At 35.7% G+C, this 22,294-nt stretch overlaps 1 protein-coding gene across 5 annotated transcripts in view; it reads right to left on the minus strand.

The window, feature by feature from the left end:
* Positions 1-22,294, minus strand: part of EML4 (EMAP like 4) — a 161,456-nt gene that overhangs the window by 137,099 nt on the left and 2,063 nt on the right. For 4 of the 5 annotated variants that reach the window (XM_058551357.1, XM_058551355.1, XM_058551360.1 and 1 more), the window contains exon 2: positions 21,896-22,020. The exons of the other annotated variant lie outside the window; for it this stretch is intronic. In XM_058551357.1, coding sequence (XP_058407340.1) covers positions 21,896-21,989 — 94 coding nt within the window. In that variant the 5' untranslated portion in view covers positions 21,990-22,020. The remainder of the gene's footprint in view (positions 1-21,895; positions 22,021-22,294) is intronic. 5 annotated transcript variants of the gene reach the window in all.

Raw genomic sequence — 22,294 nt, forward strand, 5'->3', positions numbered from 1 at the left:
AGTAATGATTACTTTTAAATTTTGTTTTGTTAAGATAAAACATTCACTACTAAAATGTATTTCCTAGATATTTAAAATTATTCATTTATTGAATAGATTTACAATTTATGTTGAGTTTACACTACTCACCTTCCTCTCTTTCTAAAGACTACTATTTCTGATTTACTGATGGGAATTATCGTTTTTTAAAAAACATTATATTACATGGTTAAGTAGATGTCTTAAATATATCTTTGCAAACAGAACTCTTATCACCTGCTGGCAATAGATGACATGCGATTTTATTGCCTATGTTTATCTATTTGGGCTTTTCTTCACCATCAATAATCTTTCTATTAATAAGTTAAAAAGACACAATTTACTTCCTTAAGCCAACACTTAGATTCTTCTAGCATGGCTGCTTTTCATTTTCACATAACTCTTGTATGTATTTATTCTACAGCCTACAAAAACACTGTACATAAATAAGTAAAATTTATTTTTTCAAAGTAGGAAGGCAGTCATACTAACCTCACATTATAAAGATAAGAATGGGACTTTCCTTTCCCACAGGGGGAGGGGTGGGGTAGCTGGCAAGGGGGTTATTGTATTAGGTACTACAGAAAACTTTTGCAGTCTCTCTCTACTCCACAAACTTATGCTTCCTCCTGGGGAGGAGAGGAGTAGGAACTACTAACTTGATGGGTCAGAATCCAAAGCTTTCCTTGGACCTCATTTTTAACAACAGGGAATAAGTTTACTGCATAGAAAACAGGGCCATCTTTCCCTTTCTCACTTTCACTCTTGCTCAAGCTCTCCATTAGGCTGATAAATAGGTGTGTAAGGCAGGCCTGTAATCTTCCAGCTAGCTGCCAGGTAAATGTTTTCAGAGTAGGCAAACAGAGTGAACTCTCCCCACAGGTGAGTCCCATAGTCTAGGATTTGTTAGGGATAACATCCAACTCCCAACCTGTCCACAGATCCATTATGTGTTCTCAAATTCCAGTATTATCAGAGAGTCTCTATTTTAGAAAAAGATGGGCATCTGTCTTATGCTATGTCCATTATTTATCTGTTAGAACCTGGAGAGAGAAAGGCTAAATGATGGCAACCCTAACCTCAATGTTATTAAGCTAGTGTCAGCAGGTGGTGATCATCATAATAACACTACACTGAATTAAGCACATATTAAGTGCTAGATATTCTTTTATATGTCATTTTAATCCTGATCTTGCAAGGTAAACATTTTTATCCAAATTCATTAATGAGAAAACTAAGGCTCCGAGTAGTTAAGTAATTTGCCCAAGCTTCCAAAGCTAGTAAATTTTAGAAGCAAGGTTCAATCTCAAATCTCTATGATTTTAAAATTCTCAATTACAATACTCAACTTAATGAAACGAAAATATTCCATTTAAATGTAATCAAAGTATGGTATGAAGTATGACCAATATTTAAACAATCATCAAAGATACATTTGTCTGCCATGAAAAAGGAATAAGTGATCCTGTAACATTTGGTTAATGAAATACTAGGTTCTAGAGAATTCGGTTATTGAAAAATATTAACTTTAATAAGACTTGGTGCAATAAAGATTGGAGGAAAAAAATCTCCAATGACCTGCTGCTCCATTTCCATCCAGGTTTCCTGCAGTAAATATGTAATGTTGCAATAAAAGTCCTTAAAAAATGAGTCATCTTGAACCAAACATAATCAACAAGATAATGATTAACCAAAGGCTGGCACAAATCCTACCAGAGTAATATAATTCAAATCCAGCCTCTTAAAAGATAACTCATGTTTAATGCTGATGTCTCAGAAATGTAAGCCAATGATTGGGTCTGTGTAATATGTCTATAGATTGACAGAAGCATATGTAGACCTCCATTTAAAATCTTCATGTCTTAAATTTTTATAATGACCATCATTTAACCCACAAAACCTAAAAACAAATGGACTTCACAATACAGTGTCATCTGCATTTCCCACTCTACACAAAACTCTGGAAAATTATTTCCTAAGTTTACTAGAATTAATATATTTCTACTTATTTTCGTAGGGCATAAAAACTGAGCATGCCACATTAGGCACTATATTACTATGAATACTGTATCCTTAAAAAAATGTAATAATGTACTGCCTTTAAAACAAAGTTAGTGAATTATCATGTAAGGCATATGCTCTAATGTTGTATCTGGTAGTACAATGGAGTTATGCTATACCCTCTTCAGAACAACAATACGTTACAAAACTACCAAATGGCTAAAGCAGGTTAGGAATATATTCTATGGCTGCAAAACAAAGCCAAGTTAACTGGATCCTGAAGGAGTGAACCTATAATTCTGACCTCAGAAGCACAGTTTCTATAACCAATGAGCTAGCTAACCATGTAACTACTTGCAGTACTAATTAGTTTATAATATAATATTCCAAACTTAATCGGGAAGTAAAGCACAGTCTTTAACAAACAGTGCTGTCTGTTATTGTTCATAAGGAAAAAAATTAACTTTAATCACTATCTCATACCTCGTACAGAAATTAACTTGAAATAGATCATAGACCTAAAAGTACTAGCCATCAGGAACAAATGATAAATTGGACATCATCAAAACTTAAAAATTCCTACTCATCAAAAGATACCATTAAGAAAATAACTAGGCAAGCCACAACATGGAGGAAAATATTATTGGCACATACAGCTGACAAAGGATTTGTATTCATAGTAAATAAATTCAACAAATCAACAATAAAGATATAAATAATCCAATAGAGAAAATGTGAAGTAAAAAATAATTGAAAAATATACAAATATACTTTGTCTAATCTTATTTAAAAGGACTTGATTTTCTTCACCAAATATCGCAGGATACTCCAGTTTTAAATAAACCATTAACATTAGAAAAGTTTATGACGACTGTCTTTTTGTGTGTATTTATATAGGCTATAAAAAATAATGTACTGTAAATATGATTTAACGTGAGCAGAACATGAACTGTCCTAAAAATGGTAAAAGGAAAATCCTACAACCATCTGACAACCAAAGTAAGATCAACATATTTAAAAATAAGAGTACATATAATGACCCAACAGATAAATAACTAAAGTGAAAAAACTAAACAAAGATTATCAACAATGTCCCTTTAAGAAATCTCAGAGATGAAAAAAGACCAAAACTTAAAAGAATTTAAATCATTTTAGTACTCATTATAGCATTAGATTGGGTTTGGCCCTAAGAAATAAAATTGCAACAGCAATTTCTTTCCTAAGAAATTTTTCCACTGTCAGTCTAAACAATTACACAACAGACATAACTCTAAATACTTTTCCTCTATTTATTCTTCATCCCCAAACCACATTTTATTAATTTTTCTTTCAGTAGAATAAAGTGTGTGCACATTATGGAGTATTTACTATGAAGCATGCTGTGATGTACCTCAAGACTAACGTTGAGCTAATGGCTCCAACCAGCCAAACACGTCAATTCCCACAGCCTCCCAGCCATGCTCTCCACCATCTCAGAGCCTGCAAAGCAATTTTACTACTCCTAGGTTTCACCTATCACTCTTCTAGTTTAGCAAAACCCTGAATGATTTTTACAGATATACCAGGAATCTCAGGGTCTCTAGATAAGGACTGGAGAAAACTGAAAATGATGATAGTGGAATCAATTATTCTGAAAAGTCTGAGACAGCAGCAACTGCTTTCTGAGCTTTTGAATTCTAGTGGAAGCCAGTTATTCTAGCAGAATATACTGATAATTTAACGCCTGAGATTTCCAAATGACCCTCACTTATTTCTCATCTAGCCCTTCACGTTGTTAAAAAAGTGAGAGGAGAGGACTGAGATGTGTGCCATTAAAGCATTTTAGTATTTGAGGGACTGGAGTGGTCAGGAAAAAAATAGAAAGTATAGACTTCTTAAAAGAAAAGAGCAACTTTTACCGAGGTAGAAGACCTAGGCTCTTGGGAAAGAGACATTCAAAACTAAGGATTTTTTAAATTCGAGATGCAACAATTAAGTGGCAATGAAAACGAGAGTGAAGGAAAGCAAACTAGTGTGTGATACAAATAGGTAAATGAAAATTAAATTAAATTAAATTAATAAACAATGATAGTAAATAGACACAATTTGGCATGGCTGTCCAATTCATAATTCCCTCAAGTGGCCATGTGTGTGCTACCCTTTCCCTTCATTTGAGAAACTACTCAATCCCTCTCCTATTATTCTAAAAATTGGTTCCAAATGAGAACTGTTATCATCCTACATGACAATGTTGCCTTTCTTACACACAATGATTAGTAGTGGGATAAAAATTTGATGTAAGCAGGATCAAAGTCCTGTCCTTGCATTTTTCAAACTAGTGCTAAGGGAAGGAAACTTTGAGAATGCAGTTCCAGAGCTACTAGGATGACCCCTGCTGCTGGAGAAAGCTTATTTCACAGAACAAAGCCAATATGTATAGGGAAATAGAGATAAGAGACAACAAATTCCAGTGATAATGTACATCCAGCCCTCAATTACATATATAATGTGTATTTTATTTTAAGCACAGTAAATACTTCCCACAGTTATTGTAAGAAATAATGAATACAAACGCACTTTCTAAACTCTAAGTTTATCAAGGCTTATTCAGCAAATGTAATTATTTTGATTTTCAATAAAACTAATTGTGCATATTTATGCATATATTAAGTAGAAAAAATAGGCAATGAAATTCAATATAAGATACGATTGCAACCACAAAACAAATGCATAAGACCAGGGGTCAGCAAACTATGGCTAGACAGCCAAATCTGGTCTGCTAACAGTTTTTCTATCGCCTGTGAGCTAAGAATAGTTTTGTTTTTTGTTTTTGTTTTTGCTGAGGGAGATTCTCCCTGAGCTAACATCTGTTGCCAATCCTCCTCTTTTTTTTAATGTGAGCCACCACCACAGCATGGCCACTAACAGATGAAAGGTGTGGTTCTGTGCCCGGGAACCGAACCCGGGCCGCCAAAGCAGAGCGCACTGAATTTTAACCACTAGGGCATTGGGGCTGGTCTTGAAAAGTTTTTACATTTTCAAATGTGTGGGAAAAAAAAAATCAGTGAAAGCATATTTTGCAATATGTGAAAAATTAAATGAAATTCAAGTTTCAGTGTCCATAAATAAAGTTTCACTAGAACACAAGCACATTCATTTATTACATATTGTTTATGACTGCTTTCATGCTATAACACAGTTGAATAGCTGCCTTTACAGAAAGTTTGCCAACCCCTATACAAGACTATAAACATACACACCAAACACTTAAAATTATTATGTTAGGAAGGTAGGATCATAAGCAATTTCATCTTGTCCTTATCTTCCCAGCCTGAGATGTGATATCACTGTTTATAAAAGCAAAACTTTAAATTAAAAAAAAAACAACAACAACAACTTAAAAAAGGCTATAATAAGGGCCAGCCCAGTGGTGTAGTGGTTAAAGTGTGCGCACTCCACTTTGGCAGCCCGGGGTTGGCAGGTTTGGATCCCAGGCGCGCACCGATGCACTGCTTGTCAAGCCATGCTGTGGCAGCGTCCCATACAAAAAACTAGAGGAAGATGGGCATGGATGCTAGCCCAGGGCCAATCTTCCTCAGAAAAAAGAGGAGGATTGGCATCGGATGTTAGCTCAGGGCTAACCTTCCTCACACACACACACACAAAGGCTATAATAGCTTCTATCTGACTTCCCTTCCTCCACTGTGTAGCTCTTCCAATTCATCTAAGTCTTTCCCATACCTAGTGAATAGCACTGCCAAGTTGATCAGGCTAAAAAATTAGGAGTTATCCATGATTCATTCCTTTTCTTCATCCCTTACATCCATCCATCAGCACACCCACAGGCTCTCCAAAATATATTTCAAATGCTACCACTTCCTTCACCACTACTATTCAAACTCCAGTTGTCACCACCTTTCACCAGTACTCCTGTAAGAACCTCCTAACCATGATCTGAGGTTGTGGGGGTATGGGGAGGAAGGGACTTAAGGCAGTAAGCTTTGGCAACAGAAGATAATATAGATAATTCACACACACACAAATAGTAGAAAATTTAAGTTTTATTATTCTTGTTTTCATTTGAGCAAGAAATCCTCAATTCTTAAGAGTTTTTTTTAAAGGAATGTTTCAGCTTTCATTTAACAAATCTTGCTGCTTCTTTCCTGCATTTCTAAATTTAAAATGAAACTATGAATTTCTATTCTGGTTGTAAAACACACCACCGAAAAAAATGAAGCCCAATTTTGACTTCTTAAGGTGTTTAGTGATATTGGTGATCAAGAAAATGGATTAACTGTTCTCCTATATCTCTATGCTTTAATTAAATAAAATTGAGTGATTGATTTTCATAAAACACTCATTCTCCAATATTCAACATAACAGAACAGTAGTGAATGAAAGCAGTGTGGTGTAGTGAAAACATACTGGATTTTCGAAGGCATAACACTCGGGCTTTAGTTCTTGCTTCATCACACTAATTGCCCTCACAAACTAGCCCTCTCAAATCTTATAGCTTCCTTATTTATAAAATATGGATATTAATTCCTGCTCTTTCTAACTCCTAAGATGGTTAGTGAATCAAGGGAGACCATGTTTCTGAAAGTAATTTTAAAAAGTAAACTCCAAAATATAAATATAAAATGTTAATGACAATCATTAAAATACATCATTTTCTCTATCAGTCTACAAAGTTTTAAAGTTAAATTTATTTCCTCTCAATTATTTTTCAAATATAAAAAAAATTTAATTGAAATCTTTACTGTACAGCTATAGTAATCAAGACAGTTGGTACTTGCTTAGTGATAAACATAGCAATCTACGGAACAGAATACAGAGTCCAGAAATAGACCGACACATATGTTGTCTATTGATTTTCAGCAAAGGTGCCAAGGCAGTTCAGTGGAGAAAAACTAATCTTTTCAATAAATGGTGCTAGAACAAAGGGGTATCAATGTGCAAATAAATGAACCTTGATTTTTACCTGATAGCATACACAAAAATTAACTCTAAAGGGATCAAAGATCTAAAAATAAGAGCTAAAACTATAAACTTCTAGAAGAAAATAATAGGAGAGAAACTGTGACATAATAAGAAATATACATTTGGTTTCTGCCCCCAGTTCCTGTCAGAGAACTCCTAAAGTCCTTGGAATTTTCTGGGTAATAAGGGTGAGTGACAGGAGTCCCTTTCAACCATACCTGAGTTTATGCTAATGAAGGGACTTTTGGAGCAGGGGGGGTGGTTACCAGACGAACCAACCATGTGATTAGAGAGTTAGAATTTTCAGCCCCACTCCTCGACTTCTGGCGAGGGGAGAGAGATTGGAGATTGAATTCAATCACCACTGGCCAATGTTTTAATCAATCATTCCTATGTAATGGAACCTTCACAAGAATCCTAAGTAAGGGGGTTCAGAGAGCTTCCAGGTTGATGAACACATAAAGTTGCTGGGAAGGTGACACACCCAGAAAGGGCATGGAAGCTCCATGCCCCCTCCCATATACCTTGTCCAATGCATCTCTTTCATTTGGGTATTTCTGAGTTGTATTCCTTATAATAAACCAGTAATAGTACGTAAAGTATTTTCCTGAGTTCAGTGAGCCATTCTAGCAAATTATCAAACTTCCAAGGAGGGAACCGTGGGAATCTCCCATTTATAACTGGTCAGTGAGAAGGCCTTGAGGCCTGGACTGGCAATTGGCATCTGAAATGGGGGGCAGTCTTGTGGGACCGAACCCTTAACCTGTAGGATCTGCACTAACACCAGGTAGTTAGTGTCAGAATTGACTGAAAACCCTCACATTTGGTGTCAGAAGTGTTGCGAGTGTTCCGAGTACAGGAAACAGAGTTTTCTTTTAGAATCTTTCAGACCTTGGGTTAGGCAAAAATTTCTTAAATAGGACACAAAAAGTAAGTACTATAAAAGAAACAAATGATAAATTGAACTTCATCAAAATAAACTGATACACTGGATTTCATCAAAATAAAAAACTTTCACTCTTCAAAAGACACTGTTAAGTAAATGAAAAGTTAAGTGACAGACTGGAAGAACATATAACCAATAAAGGACTTGTATTAAGAGTATATGAAGAACTCTCAAAACTTAATAATAAGACAAACAATCCAATTTTTTAAAAATGAGCACCAGACAGGCAAATCCATACAGTCGGAAAGTAGATTAGAGGTTGCAGGGGCCATGGGGAGACATGTATTTGAATGTTCATAGCAAATTTATTCATAATAGCCAAAAACTGGTAACAACTGAAATGTCTATCATCTGATGAGTGGAGAAACTAACTGTGGTATATTTATACAATAAAATGTTACTCACCAATAAAAAGGAACAAACTACTGACACACACAACTGGATGAATCTCAAGCGTTATGCTTAGTGAAAAGCACAAAAGTTCACAGATTGTAAGATTACAGTTATATGAAATTCCAGGAAAGCCAAAATACAGTGATAGAAGGTAGATCAGTGGTTGCCAGTAACTAGGGGGGTAGAGGGAAGGGATTGACTGCAAAGAGGTACAAGGGAACTTTTTGGAGTAACTGAAATGTTCTATATCTTGACTCTGGTAGTGGATATAAAATTACGTAAATTTTTCAAGATCCATTATACACTTAAAATTGGCATATTTTACCGTAAGTAAAGCATAGCTCAATAAAGCTGATTATAAAAATCTGAAATCTCAAACTACTCTGTAGGTTCTATTCTTTTTCACTAAAATCAAAATATGATAATGAGGTGTCCTGTGATGTTTTAAAACAAATGGCTGTGAGAATTTGCTATCAAGAATGCATTTGAGGGGGCCTGCCCTGTGGCGTAGCGGTTAAGTGCGCGCGCTCTGCTGCTGGCGATCCGGGTTTGGATCCCGGCCACCTACCGACGCACCGCTTGTCAGGCCATGCTGTGGCGGCGTCCCACATAAAGTAGAGGAGGATCGGCACCGATGTTAGCTCAGCGCCAGTCTTCCTCAGCGAAAAGAGGATTGGCATGGATGTTAGCTCAGGGCTGACCTTCCTCACACACACAAAAAAAGGATGAAGAATGCATTTGATAACAAAAATGCCAGACAAATTCCCAAAGGAACAGAGTACATTAAGTTTTAAAGAAGTCCAATGTAGTCTAACAAAATAGCAGACTGGCTTATCCAAGTTACACAAAATGTCAATGATGAGAGGCAGGAACAGATTAACAAGCAGGCAAGAAAACAATTCTCAAAGCCTTGCTCTAAAGACAGTTTCTCATACAACTTTTAGGAATGTGCCTTTATCTTATCTGTTGGTTTTCAAATTCCCTAATTTTTCCTAAGGTATATGGCAATTCTATCAATATCTTATATATATGTAATATATAAAATAATAAATAATGGTTTAAGAAGACACAAGGTAGCAAGAAATGAGGCAAGAAAAGGGATACTGAGGGGATCCACATAAGATTCTCCCAAAAAAGGGAAATGGTAAGGGGTGAGACTGAAAAGGTAAGCTGAACCCAGGTGGTAGGGAAGCTTGGCTACCAAGCTAAGAGTTTGTCTCATAGAAACCAGAAATGATAAAAGTTTTTACGCTGAGGAGAGACAATGAAATGCTGTTGTATTGAAAGAATAATCTAGTGACCATATACAGGTTAAGTGAGAGTAGGAAAAGATCAAATGCTAAGATATTAATTTCTAGATATTAAAACAATTGCCTAAAGTGGGTCAGAACACTTAAAACTACATCAAAGGTTTTCAAACTACCTCAACAACTTCTTTGTTGTTGCTGTGACATGGTCACACCCCTGTGAGTCTCATCCAAAAAACATCCAGCATCATCTTATAGGTGCTACTACTAAACAACTGTTCAGAGCACAGCAAATAGCCCAAACAGCTTTAAGTATCAAAATAGGTGGTAAAGTCCGGAAAGAAAAAGGGCCAGAAGGTCAAAGAGGTGACCTCATCCTGGTCACACAACCCACTGTTTGCCTCTACCATCACCACCACCCACAAACAGCTGTCTGGAGATCTCCACAGCATCCTGGGAATTCTCCTTAGTAACTGAATGGGGGTCCTGAATCCAGGTTGATAAACAGTTAATAAAATCAGTTAATTACCGATAAACAGTAATTAACCTGAAAACAAAAAAAGATTTTACAGAAGTACAATCAAAATCTTCCATAAGAAAAAATATTACAACTGAAAGGAATACATGCCCAAACACATAAAAGTACTAAACAATAAAACCTTAAATATGAATGATGAAACAAAAAGACAAATTAAGAATCTGAAAATGGACATCTAGGAAAGTACATATATTCCAAAACCCTATCATAAGATCAGATACAGTGACTAAGAGGTATGATAACAAAGTAGCCTTAGCACAGTTGTCAATGTTGCACCTACCTGATTTTGCATCTCCAAGATTACTTTTTTCTAAGCTTATCTGACACAACCAAACCCCACTCAGGTTATATCACCATCTATCTACAAAAAAAGGATAGCATGTTTATAATTGACAATGCAGACATCAATGTTTATACAGGAGTCACTGATGTCCTAAGAGTGAATAATTTAATGGAAACTGTTTATTTGTCTGTCTCCCCTCACTATAAAATAAGCTTCAGTAGAGCAAAGATTTTTGTTTCTTTTGTTCACTGATATATTCCCAATATGAAAACAATTCCTGATGTGTAGCAGTTGCTGAATAAATATTTACTATTAGATTTCATTCTGGGAGCTACAGTTAATTTCAGTTACCAAAAAGTTGTCACAGATATTACTATAATCATCGTCCCCACATGAAGGGCTGTAATAACAGGTTCAGTCTGATTCAATCTACTTAACAATTACCCTTCAGGGTATTTTTTTTTTAAGCTGAAATTAAGACGTTTTTGGCCCTTTTATAGCGTTATTACAGTTAATTTATGTAAAGTGTCTGACACAGTTCCTGAAATCATAGCTGAATGAATGTTAATGCCTTTGCCTTTCTATCTATCCCCTTTCAAAAAGTTATCCATGTGAACCAAATTTAGTGAAATTTATTGAAATAATCTACAGCATCAATGATTATTTCCTAAACAAGTATACTGCAGATCACAGACTTAATCACAGGACTCGTACTCCATCAAAGACATAGAAAAAGCAAATATCTTAGAAAACTACCACTTACATAGGTAACTGAGAGAGGATATCAAGTTATTGAATTCACTGCCTTAAATTAGGATGACACCAGGAGGGCACAGCTGACAATGGCTCCCACATAGGTTGAAAACTGCAACCAAAGTGAGTTCTACTGGTAGTTTGTCATTTTCTCAGGTGTACGGAGTAGGAAAAAAACACATTCCTTTATGCTGCTTCCAGGAGCTACTGTGACCCGACCTCTACTTTTCCGCTTATACCCTAAACAAAGACATGCATTTGAAAAAATGTGTAAAAGGCTGGATAGGGGAGGCTTAAGGTAGCCCTCCATGTTTCTAATGCTTCCTACACTTCACCATCACAATTCTTATTACCCTGTATTTTAAAAGCCTACATTATAAGTTTCATAAGGGCTTTGTTTATAGCTGGAAGGGCGCTGAGCACATACCATGCATTCAATAAATATTTCCTAAATAAATATTGCCTGAATCCCCCACAAAATTATAAGCTTCATGAGAGCAGGGATTTCGAGTGTCTCACTCACCAATTTTCCACTGCACTTAGCAAAGAGTGTGATCCAAAGAGGCTAAGCAAAACCTATTTACTTAATAAATGTGTTCATGACCAAGAAACAGAAAAAAATAAGTGGCCTATATGAGACTCAAATCCATAACCTCAGCCCCATTGTGGTATGTACTAATAACCAAAATAAGGACTTGCACAGTGAGCAAGTTTCAGTGTGCATACAATCATTAAATCTCATTCACAAATATTCACAAACAAAAATTTTAAGAAACGAAGTCAAATACTGATTACTTTGCCAATCGTCTCTTTTTATTCTAAACTTTGTTTTCCAGTCCTTTATCTCAAATAATCCATAATACTAGATCCCAAAAATTGAGAAATCGTTGTTTGTGCCAAAAACACATCCACACTAATCATAATCCACATTTAATCAGGATTAAAGAAATAAGATGAATGCCAACAAGTACTCAAAGCAGTCAAAGAAAATCAAAGGCTATGCCCCAACTAAACTGAAAACAGGATATCCTTCAAAGTTAAAAAAACCAAAAAACAAAAAAAAACCTCCTGCTCACTCATCAACAGAAGTCAGTTATGACACTTTTCTAAAACAAACGGCTGAAAGAAAAATGCAAACAAATTCTGTCATTCACTCTGCTGTGTCACTTAAAGATCAGCATACTATTGTCACCTAAAGACCAGTACGCAAGAGTAAAAAATGACTTAAGGAAAAATGTCAAGTATCAACACTAAATAGTTATGTTTCAAAACAGGAAGTCATCTCAACTTTAGGAAGTCATCAATTTCAGAAAGTCAGGAAAAGTACATTCTCTGGAAAAAAAATTTTTTAAAGGAAAAAGAAGTACATTCTTATTATGGAATATGATAAATATAATACAGCATAATTTAATTCTCTAATATTCTAACATCTCACTGATCCAGAGATTTATCTTAACAACAACAACAAAAAGAATAAAAGAAAGATAACAAGATAATCTTAACAAAAGAAAATATAAGGGAGCATAAATGGTCTATAACTTAAAACACATAATTTAAAACATACATATCATCTAGTTTGTGAACTAAAAGCTCATGCATTTTATTAAAAGCCTCATTCAGAAGTCTATTATTTTACTCTGGGGAACATCTGATATCCTGTTATTCACATACCACCAACATTAGCAATCTTTATTAAGTATGACCCTGTCTCTGTAGGTACTACACCATACAATTTAAACAGGCATAGGCCTTGATTGTCTTCTTTTTTGAGGTTCAAAACAATCCTTATACAAGTCAAACCAGCTTTGTTATCTGGGTTCCCAGCCCACAGTAGATTTAAAACTGGAAATCAAAAGAAAGGCTAGACTAGAAACAATAACCAACCCAATAACAATGAGCACCTCTAGAGCCTAGAATACCATTTCATGCCAAAAGGAACCACAACTTCTTAAGAGAAATAGCCAATTGCAGAATTGGAGCAGAAAGTGTAAAAAAAATTTGAACATCTTGTCACATCCGAAAGCAAGGAAGCTAGCAAAGATCACTAGGATCAGGACTACGGGCGAGTTTTTTTAAATAATAAAATAGAAAGAGAGGAACAGGGCCAGGCCAGTGGCATAGTGGTTAAGTTTGGCACAGATCTTAGCTCAGGGCCACTCTTCCTCAAGCAAAAAGAGGAAGACTGGCGACAGATGCTAGCTCAGGGCGGATCTTCCACACCAAAAAAAAGAAGAAAGGGTAAAGCACACTGACACTGAGTGACAAGCAACAGCAAGTAAGACAGTTATAACTGTCTAGAGTCATTTAGCGTATGGAGCAAACAGCCCTACACAAGTAGCTCTTGAAGGCACCACTGTATTACAGCACAGAACCATGTTTAATGCTCATAATAACCACCATCAGTCATCAAGAATAAGTTAAATTATGTTCTATATACACAGCTTAAGAAGACCAGATGTCCAAATAATTGAATACAATGCATTAAAGTTTATATTTATACTTGCTGAGAAGGAAAGATGATTACAATATTTTAAGTGGAAAAAAACATGGTTGATTTTGCTGCTTAAATATGTTTTCTTTTACCCAACTCCACTCACACATAACCATCTAACAGTACCTTGCTCTGAGACAATTGCCGATTGTTTAAATATAGAAACAGGATAATAAGAAATACAATCCTGAATGACTTCCCATTGACAACAAATACCTTCAAACTAATCTCCATTAATGTCCTAGTCCGTGTATTTAACACAATTTTTAATTGTAAGAGAAAATATTATGCAGTTACAAAATTACTAAAGAACCATAAAAAATGTTTGCTAACTTAAAATGACTTAATTCAAAGCTGAACCCTACTTAAAATTATATAAATTATATACACATGATACTACAGGCTGACTTGTGCCCAACAATTGTGCCCAAATCATCTCATTGTGTCAAAAAGCAAGAAAGACCTCAAAGAATGATGGGAACATGTCAAAAGAATGCAGAAGCCAGCATGAATGGGCACCCACTAGCAAAAGTATGGCCAATTTGAGCATCAAAATAAAGAGTAATAGATTATAACCCATTGAAAAAAATAGGATACCTGAGTCCATACAGATATAAATAAACCAATAAATTGAAGGTCTGATGAGGAACAGAATATTTACAAAGTTTCAAAGCACCTCCTACAACATACTTATTAATTACAAACTTAAAAAAAGTAATTTTACAGTGGATAAGCCTGGCAGACACTATCTTAATAAAATGATCAAAATAGACATCACCAGTAACGGGACAAATCAAATTTGTGTGCCACCTGACAGGATACAATGAGACAAAACACTGCTTCACTTCTGTCGCATTTGTGCCCAAGATACATAACTTGAATCTGATCAGGAGAAAACATCAAATTTAGGGACATTCTACAAAACAACTGGTCTGTAATCTTGCAAAGTATCAAGGTCATGAAACCTAAAGAACTATTCCAGATTGAAGGAGACTAAAGAGATATGACAACTAAATGCAACATTTGATTCTGAATTGGATCCTTTTGCTATAAAACACATTATTAAGACAATCAGCAAAACTTGAATGGGTCTGAGAATTAGATAGTAATGTATCAAAATTAATTTCCTGATTTGCTTGGATTTATTAGTTTCCATACTTTCACGTAGTATGGTTATATAGGAGAATGTCCTTATTTGTAGGATATACACACTCAAATGTTAGCAGGTGATAGGGCATCAGTTCAGCAACTTAATTCTCAAATCGTCATGAGCATAAAGACAGACACCTCCACCACCTCTTGGGCTAGGTAAAGGCTGCAAACACAGTTCTATAGAGGCCAGATAATAGAGTAAATACCTGAAACAAGCTAGGTGTAAGGTAGGGACTGAGGCTGCTTAAACACCACTTAGTGGGTATATAGATCACCTAGAATGCAAGCCTAGAGTGGCAAGATCATTCCACTTTTCAAGAGAAACCAAAGATCCAGATTTTTATGTGAAATTTCCCAATTTTTTTTTTTTCTGGTGAGGAAGATTAGCCCTGAGCTAACTCTGTTGCCAATCCTCCTCTTTTTGCTGAAGAAGACTGGCCCTGAGAGAACATCTGTGTCCATCTTCCTCTACTTTATATGTGGGACGCCTGTCACAGCATGGCTTGATAGGCAGTGCACAGGTTCACGCCTGGGATCTGAACCTGCAAACCCAGGGCCACCAAAGTGGAGCATGCGAACCTAACCACTACGCCACTGGGTCGGCCTCAAAATTTCCCAATTTTTAAAACACTCAAAAGGGCCAAACCAAACATGTCTGTCGGCTAAATTCGAACCACAGCTGCCTCTGGTCCAGAGACATGATTGTCAAAATGAGGCCTAGGGATAAAAGGAAACCACATGATACACATGGAACATATTCTTGGAGCCAGAGTTTATCCCAAGAGTTTGCCTGGAATTTTCTGGGAGAGAAGATGTTTCTATATTTTTAAAATGCTATATTATGGAGCAGAATGCAAAGTTCATATGATTTTTTAAAACTTTTCATTTGAAAATAATTTCAAGCTTACAGAAAAGCTGTAAGAACAAGAATAGCACAAAGACCGTCTGTACGGCTTTTACCAAATTCACCTATTAACATTTTACTCATTTGCTTTATTTGCACACGAGCATAACCTCATCCTCCTTCCCTCCTTCTCTCTATACACACATACACATATATATAGACACAGAGATATGGCTATGTATATATACATATAAAACATATACACATTACATAATTTTTTCTGAACCATTTGAGAGTAAGTTACATACATTATGGCCCTTTATCCCTAAAAATTTCAATGTGTATTTCCTAAGAATAAAAATATTCTCTTATGCAACCTTAGGATAGTTATCAACCTCAGTAAATTTAACACTGACACAATACTTTTATCTAATCTTCCATCCATATTGCAATTTTGCCAAGTGATCCAATAACATCCTTTATAGCATTTTCCCCTCTAATACAAGATCCAATCTAGGATCAGGTATTACAAATAGCTGTCATGTCTCTTTAGTCTCCTTTAATCTGGAACATTTCCACAGCTTTTCTTTGTCTTTATAACATTAACGTTGAAAAAACAAAAAGTACAGTCTCCCCACCTTTTTAAAAAATAAGATGTTCCCTATTTGGAGTTCAGTGTTTCCTCATGATTAGATTCAGGTTATGCACTCCTGGCTGGAGAACTACATAAGTGATGTGTTCTCAGGGCATCACATTCAGAGGCACACAATGTCCACTGGTGTTATTTATTTTGATCATGCACTCAAGGTGTTGTCTGATCTCACCACCGTGTAGAGTTACTATTTTTCCCCCTTGCAACTAAGAAGCAATATATAGGGAGATATTAAGTCCATGCAAACATCCTGCTCCTCATCAAAATATCCCCCTAGATTTAGCATCTATCAATGATTCCTATCTGAACCAATTCTTATTACAATGGTTGCAAAATAATCATATTATAACAGTTGCAAAAGTTAAATAGACTCCAACTTTTGGCTATACTCCCAGATCCCTTAGGTGTAAGTGCTCAGTCTTCTCCACTTGAGAAGCACTATAGTGCAATGGGAGTGCAAGACAAGAATAGTAAGGTGAAGCTTCCGGAAAATAAAATGTACTTGAGCCATGCGTTAAAGACTGGATAGATCTCAAAAGAGTTAATGAGGTGCAGAACCAGTCAAGACAGACAACTTCATCAGGAAAGCTAAAAAAATATGGTGACTCCTTTAGCAAAAATAATCCTTTTGCAAAGTAAATAACATACTCTAGCCTATCAGTTTTATAAAACCACATTTCTACATATTGAGTTTGCCTGAAATACACTAATTCTAGAACTATAGATACGTTTTTGCTGCTATTAACTATATTCTAATCATTATATCCAGATTCTAAAAACTTTTTGAAAAGAGAGCACATAATTCATTATAACTACTTCTGATTGTTCAACCATCTTTCCATGCATGTCAGCCCTCCCACCTAGTCTCTCAAAGATTGGAATTAGCCACTAAAAGTGTATCTTTCATCTGATTGTGACCCATAGTAAGAAATAAATTTTACACTGCAATCTAAGGCAAATATATAAAACTAAAATTAAAAGCTTCTAGGGGCTGGCCCTGTGGCCTAGCAGTTAAGTTTGGTGTGCTCCGCTTCAGTGGCCTGGGTTCATGGGTTTTGATCTATACCACTCATCAGCCATGCTGTGGCAGCGACCCACATATAAAGTGGAGGAAGACTGGCATAGATGTCAGCTCAGGGCTCATCTTCCTCAAGCAAAAAAAAAAAAAAAGAGGAAGATTGGCAACAGATGTTAGCTCAGCGCTAATCTTCCTCAAGCAAAAAAAAAAAAGTTTCTTGATGCAGTATCATTTGAAGCACTGATCTTTTAGCCAGCCGTGGTGGTCTAGTGGTTAAGATTCAGCGCTCTCACGGCCATGGCCCAGGTTGTTTCCTGGTCAGGGAACCACACCACCCATCTGTCGGTTGTCATACTATGGCAGCTGCGTGTTGCTGTGATGCTAAAAGCTATGACACCAGTATTTCAAATACCAGCAGGGTCACCCGTGGTGGACAGGTTTCAGCGGAGCTTCCAGACTAAGACAGACTAGGAAAAAAGACCTGGCCACCCACTTCCGGAAAACTGGCCAGAAAAACCCTATGAATAGTATAGGAGCACTATCTGTTATAGCGCTGGAAGATGAGAGGATGTCACAAAAAGACTAGGCACAAGGTCACTAGGAGTCGGAATGGACTCCAGAGCACTAACAAACTGATATTTTATAATCTCTCCTCCTTTCCTCCTCCTCCTTATTCTCTTTAATGTTGGTCTTGACCCCAAACAAATTGATTTCTAAATCCATAATAGGTCATGCATAACACCTGCACTTGAAAAATACTACCCTAGAACCTGGCACCTAGTTCTTGATCAGATTCCCAACAAAGTCTGGAGCAGAGTTTTCACTCATTTCAGGTGAAATGAGAAAAATAAGAACAGCATAATGAGTTATTTAATTTTTTAAAAGACTCTATTCTGAGATGGTGTATGATAATTTTTTGGTCTTCAAAAGTTTTTTTTTTTATTTAACGATGGTTAAAGTGAAGGTTGTAAGTTGCCAATTATATACTGGTCCCCTAATTTTTCCCCCCAAATTTTACTGGATCATGAAATCTCCACTACTCTGCTGTGAGATTTCAAAGACATGAGAGTGTCAGCATTCTACAAGTTGATAATTTGGCTGGCGAAATAAGACATAACAATTTTAGGACTTGTAATAATTACTTCTATCTTATAAGAAAAGGTATTCTCTGATAAATGCTCTAACAACACTCCTATGTTAAAAGTTCAGGGGTGAATACTTCTGGCTGGGAATGAAAGGGAACAAATAAGGAAGGGTGTTCAGAAAGGAAACAATATTTGAGTTGGGCCTTGAAGGGTACTGAGAATTAATCACAGGGATGGAAAAGTGCCAACTAAATTTGGGAAACAAGAAATAGTCATTTTGGCCAGAACATGTTAAGACAGTAGAAGGAGATAATGCAGGACCCTGAGAACAGGCTACAGTGTTTGAATTTAGTCATTAAGGCAATGAAGTGATGAGACAGTGAATGGCACAAAGCATTGCTTCAGGGAGATTAATCTGAAGGCCCCTTCCTTACAAAGTAAATTGGACAAGTGGAGGGTCTTGAGGCTATGTAATAATCCAAAGAGAGAATAACAAGTGTTTGAACTGTGATGGTGGAAAAGGAAAGTAAAGGATGAGAAAAGGTGACAAGAATTGACAAGGTTTACAAGAGATTTTAATGTGGCAGGCAAAAATGGCAAGGAATCAAACATGGTTCTGAGATTTCAAGGCTGGAAAATAAGGAAAACACAATGGGAAAAAAAGGAAAAGAAGCTGATTTAGAGGAAGAGTACTTCATATTCAAGTATGTTAGATTTGAGGTTCCAGAGGGTTATGAAGAATCAGCAATGGGGCAGGGAAAAGAATATTGGACTCTATCAGAAAAAATCTGAGTTCAAGTGAAAAAAAAATGGTTAGGATCCAATGAAAAAACCAGAATGCAAAATTATATCTATAGTATGATTTTAGCAATGTAAAAAACTAGGCATAGGAAAAGACTAAAAACAAATGCATCAACATGTTAACATCAGTTGCATAAAGATGAGCTAGAGAAAAGATAATTTATCTCCTTTTGTATCGTATTTTTATTATTTAAAATAATAGGGATAGAAACTTGACAAGTTAGGCCCCCCACCAAAAAAAAAAAAGGGGGATCTGGATTCAAATAGTTTTTCAAAAATAATAGCCAACTCTTGGAACCTCAGTTTCCTCATCTATAAAAGTGAAATAATTTTGTCTCTCCCCAGGTTAGTATGCAGATTAAATAAGATAAAGCTTTTTGTAAACTACACAGTAATATGCAAAGTTAAGGTATTATAATACTCTGAGACAACTAAAACTGTAGGACAAGAAATCACACACGGATGTAGAAATATACTATAGATTTGGGAATCTTCCACACTGAGGTAATACTTGAAGTAGATTATTTCCTTAGACCTGTTTAAAGTCTTAGAATCCATCTATTTTAAAATCAAAATGTTCTTCTCAAATTTCTTATGAACACTGAAGTTTTCATGTTATAGAAATGGACTCATATATGCAAAATTTATAGTACTTTTCCTACATGTTATTCAACTTAAACATAAGGCAGAAAAAGACCTAGTAATATTATTCCCTAATATTTGGACTGCTAAGTAAATTATTTCATTGTTTTAAACAGCCAGGCTCTATAAAGATAAATTTAGCAATCTCCAAATGTTCTCTCTCAGAAGTTATATGCCTGATACATAGCACTGCATTCTACATGGTGCTTCCCTCCACTCCCATTTCTGGTACTTTACTTACGCCTCAAAATCTCTAGATATCTATTTAAAACCAGATAGTAAGCTCCTAAAGGGCAAGAAGCACATCTTATATTTGTCTTTCCCATGAGAACAATCAAGCACAGAATTGGTCACAAAACACTTGTTAATCCACATAACTGTTAAGAAATACTCTAGCTAACTCATGTTACAGGTGCTGTAGTAACCATTTAAGAGTTACTCCTCATGTCATTTAACGTAACTTAAGCCTATCTTAAGCCCTTCAAAGAAATTTGAAGTTAAGAAATTAAAAGTTAAGAAAAAATTACCCAAATGTTATTACATGAGAAACATTTTTATGTGACTATATAAAGAATTAGACTAGAGTAATATTTAAAAATCATATACCACATTGTTCCTTTAAAAAAGCAAGCGTATATAGATGAGAAATCACAGTTTTAATATTGTGATGTTAAAAAGATTTTCTTAAAATATTTCATAAATTGAAGCATACTGCTACTACTGGTTCATATACCCTGCACCCGAAATGTTATGTGTCTTATAGATACTAACCCTACAATTTCATTCGTTACAATGTTTCTTTAAAAAGAAGTTTTTGAGTTTTGTTTTGGTATTTTTTTAATCCCCAGAGCAGAAAAAGTTAAAACTGACACGGTTAACTATATGCTTAAATGTAAACACTGACTAACCTCTAGGCTAATTCTAAGATAAAAGTCTTCAAAATTAAAACCTCTTTTATGAAAAAGAGATGCTAAAAAGACTAAGCATGAAAGGCATTTAACCTCTGCCTTATGAAAATCAATAAGAAAAGCTGTGTCAATAGTTTCCCTCTTCTGCACGTAGACCTGAGGTTTAAAATATATACTGTATATACACTTTGTACGTGTGTGTATGTGTATACGTAGATGGTGATTTGGAGGCAGGGCAACAAGACAGATTGTTTAGGGTATTTTCCCCCAACTAAGCTTCAAAAAAATTGTTTCCAAAGTGCTGCCATTTTTAATTACCGTAATTCGTGAACTAAAAGATACTATGCCTGAGGGAAATTCCAGAGTACAAGCACCTGCCAGCCAAGTTGCCTGAAATTCATCAGCTGCAGAGATTAAAAGCATCCTTTAGCTGTTTTTATGTAAAACAAAAGCAATACAACAGGTATATAATTTCAGTGTGACACATGTAACACGGCCAATCACTTAACATTCCTTGCAATGATTTCAAAAACCACTACACACACAGTTTTAAACGCCATTAGACATCTTATAAAATGCACATAATAAGAGTGTTTTCCTTATCTAAACACTCAACAATCAAGGGTACAGTTTGAATTTTAAAAGCTTTTCACTTTACAAAATGATTCACCATAAAATTCCCTTAAATAATCAGCTTCTCTAGAATCATTCTGTTTATAAAGGACTCAACTTTTCTTCTTATAAAAATGTAGTTTTCTCACATTTTTTTCAAGAACTCATCTAGCATATAAAAGGAGATACACACATACATTTCCTTGAGAATAAATGCTTTCAATATTTGTGACCCCAGAAGAACTTCACATGTTTTGAAGCCTTGTTTGGTTAAAAAAAAGTTTTTAAACACCTACTAGAATACAAGTGCTTGCCTTTACTTTCATGATGATAAAATAAAGATCAATGTAATGCTAAGCTCTAGACTGATGAACTGCAGGGGACAGAAACAAGCAATTTGACAAGAGCTGAGCAAACCTCTGCTTAAAGGCTACCAGTAAAATATACCAGCACTACTCCTCCTCCATCCCCAACCCTTTAAGGTTTCAATTAAGATGGGGCCTAGTTTTACTCTTACAAGGGGGACAAAAAGAGAAAGCACAGAGCTCCTACTGCGAAGTATCTTCATCAGGATCAGCTCCAGAAATACTGCCAGGAACCATTTCTTTCCCTCTCTGCTGACATAGGTTCCTTTCTTTAGAGACATGCATCTCCCCTGTTCCTGATCAACACCATATCTAAAGAAAGGAAAAGTCTCATCAACATACCACCCAAAGGATAGCATCAAATGAATAAAAAAAAAAAATCCAACATTACGGTCAGCTATAACACTCTTTACAAAAAGTGGGAGCCCCAACTGCAATTCAGACTGAAATTCATCTTCAGACTGAAAGATGAAGAGGCAACTCTATCAGTTGCCTCATGAATTAGATAAGAAGGGATAAAGTTATTTAACAAGGCGTATCCACTGTTTTAAAATAAACTTAACTGCCTCTAATTGGTGAGAAAGAC

Source organism: Diceros bicornis, chromosome 12 (assembly GCF_020826845.1).
Source record: "Diceros bicornis minor isolate mBicDic1 chromosome 12, mDicBic1.mat.cur, whole genome shotgun sequence".
NCBI classification, from domain to species: domain Eukaryota; kingdom Metazoa; phylum Chordata; class Mammalia; order Perissodactyla; family Rhinocerotidae; genus Diceros; species Diceros bicornis.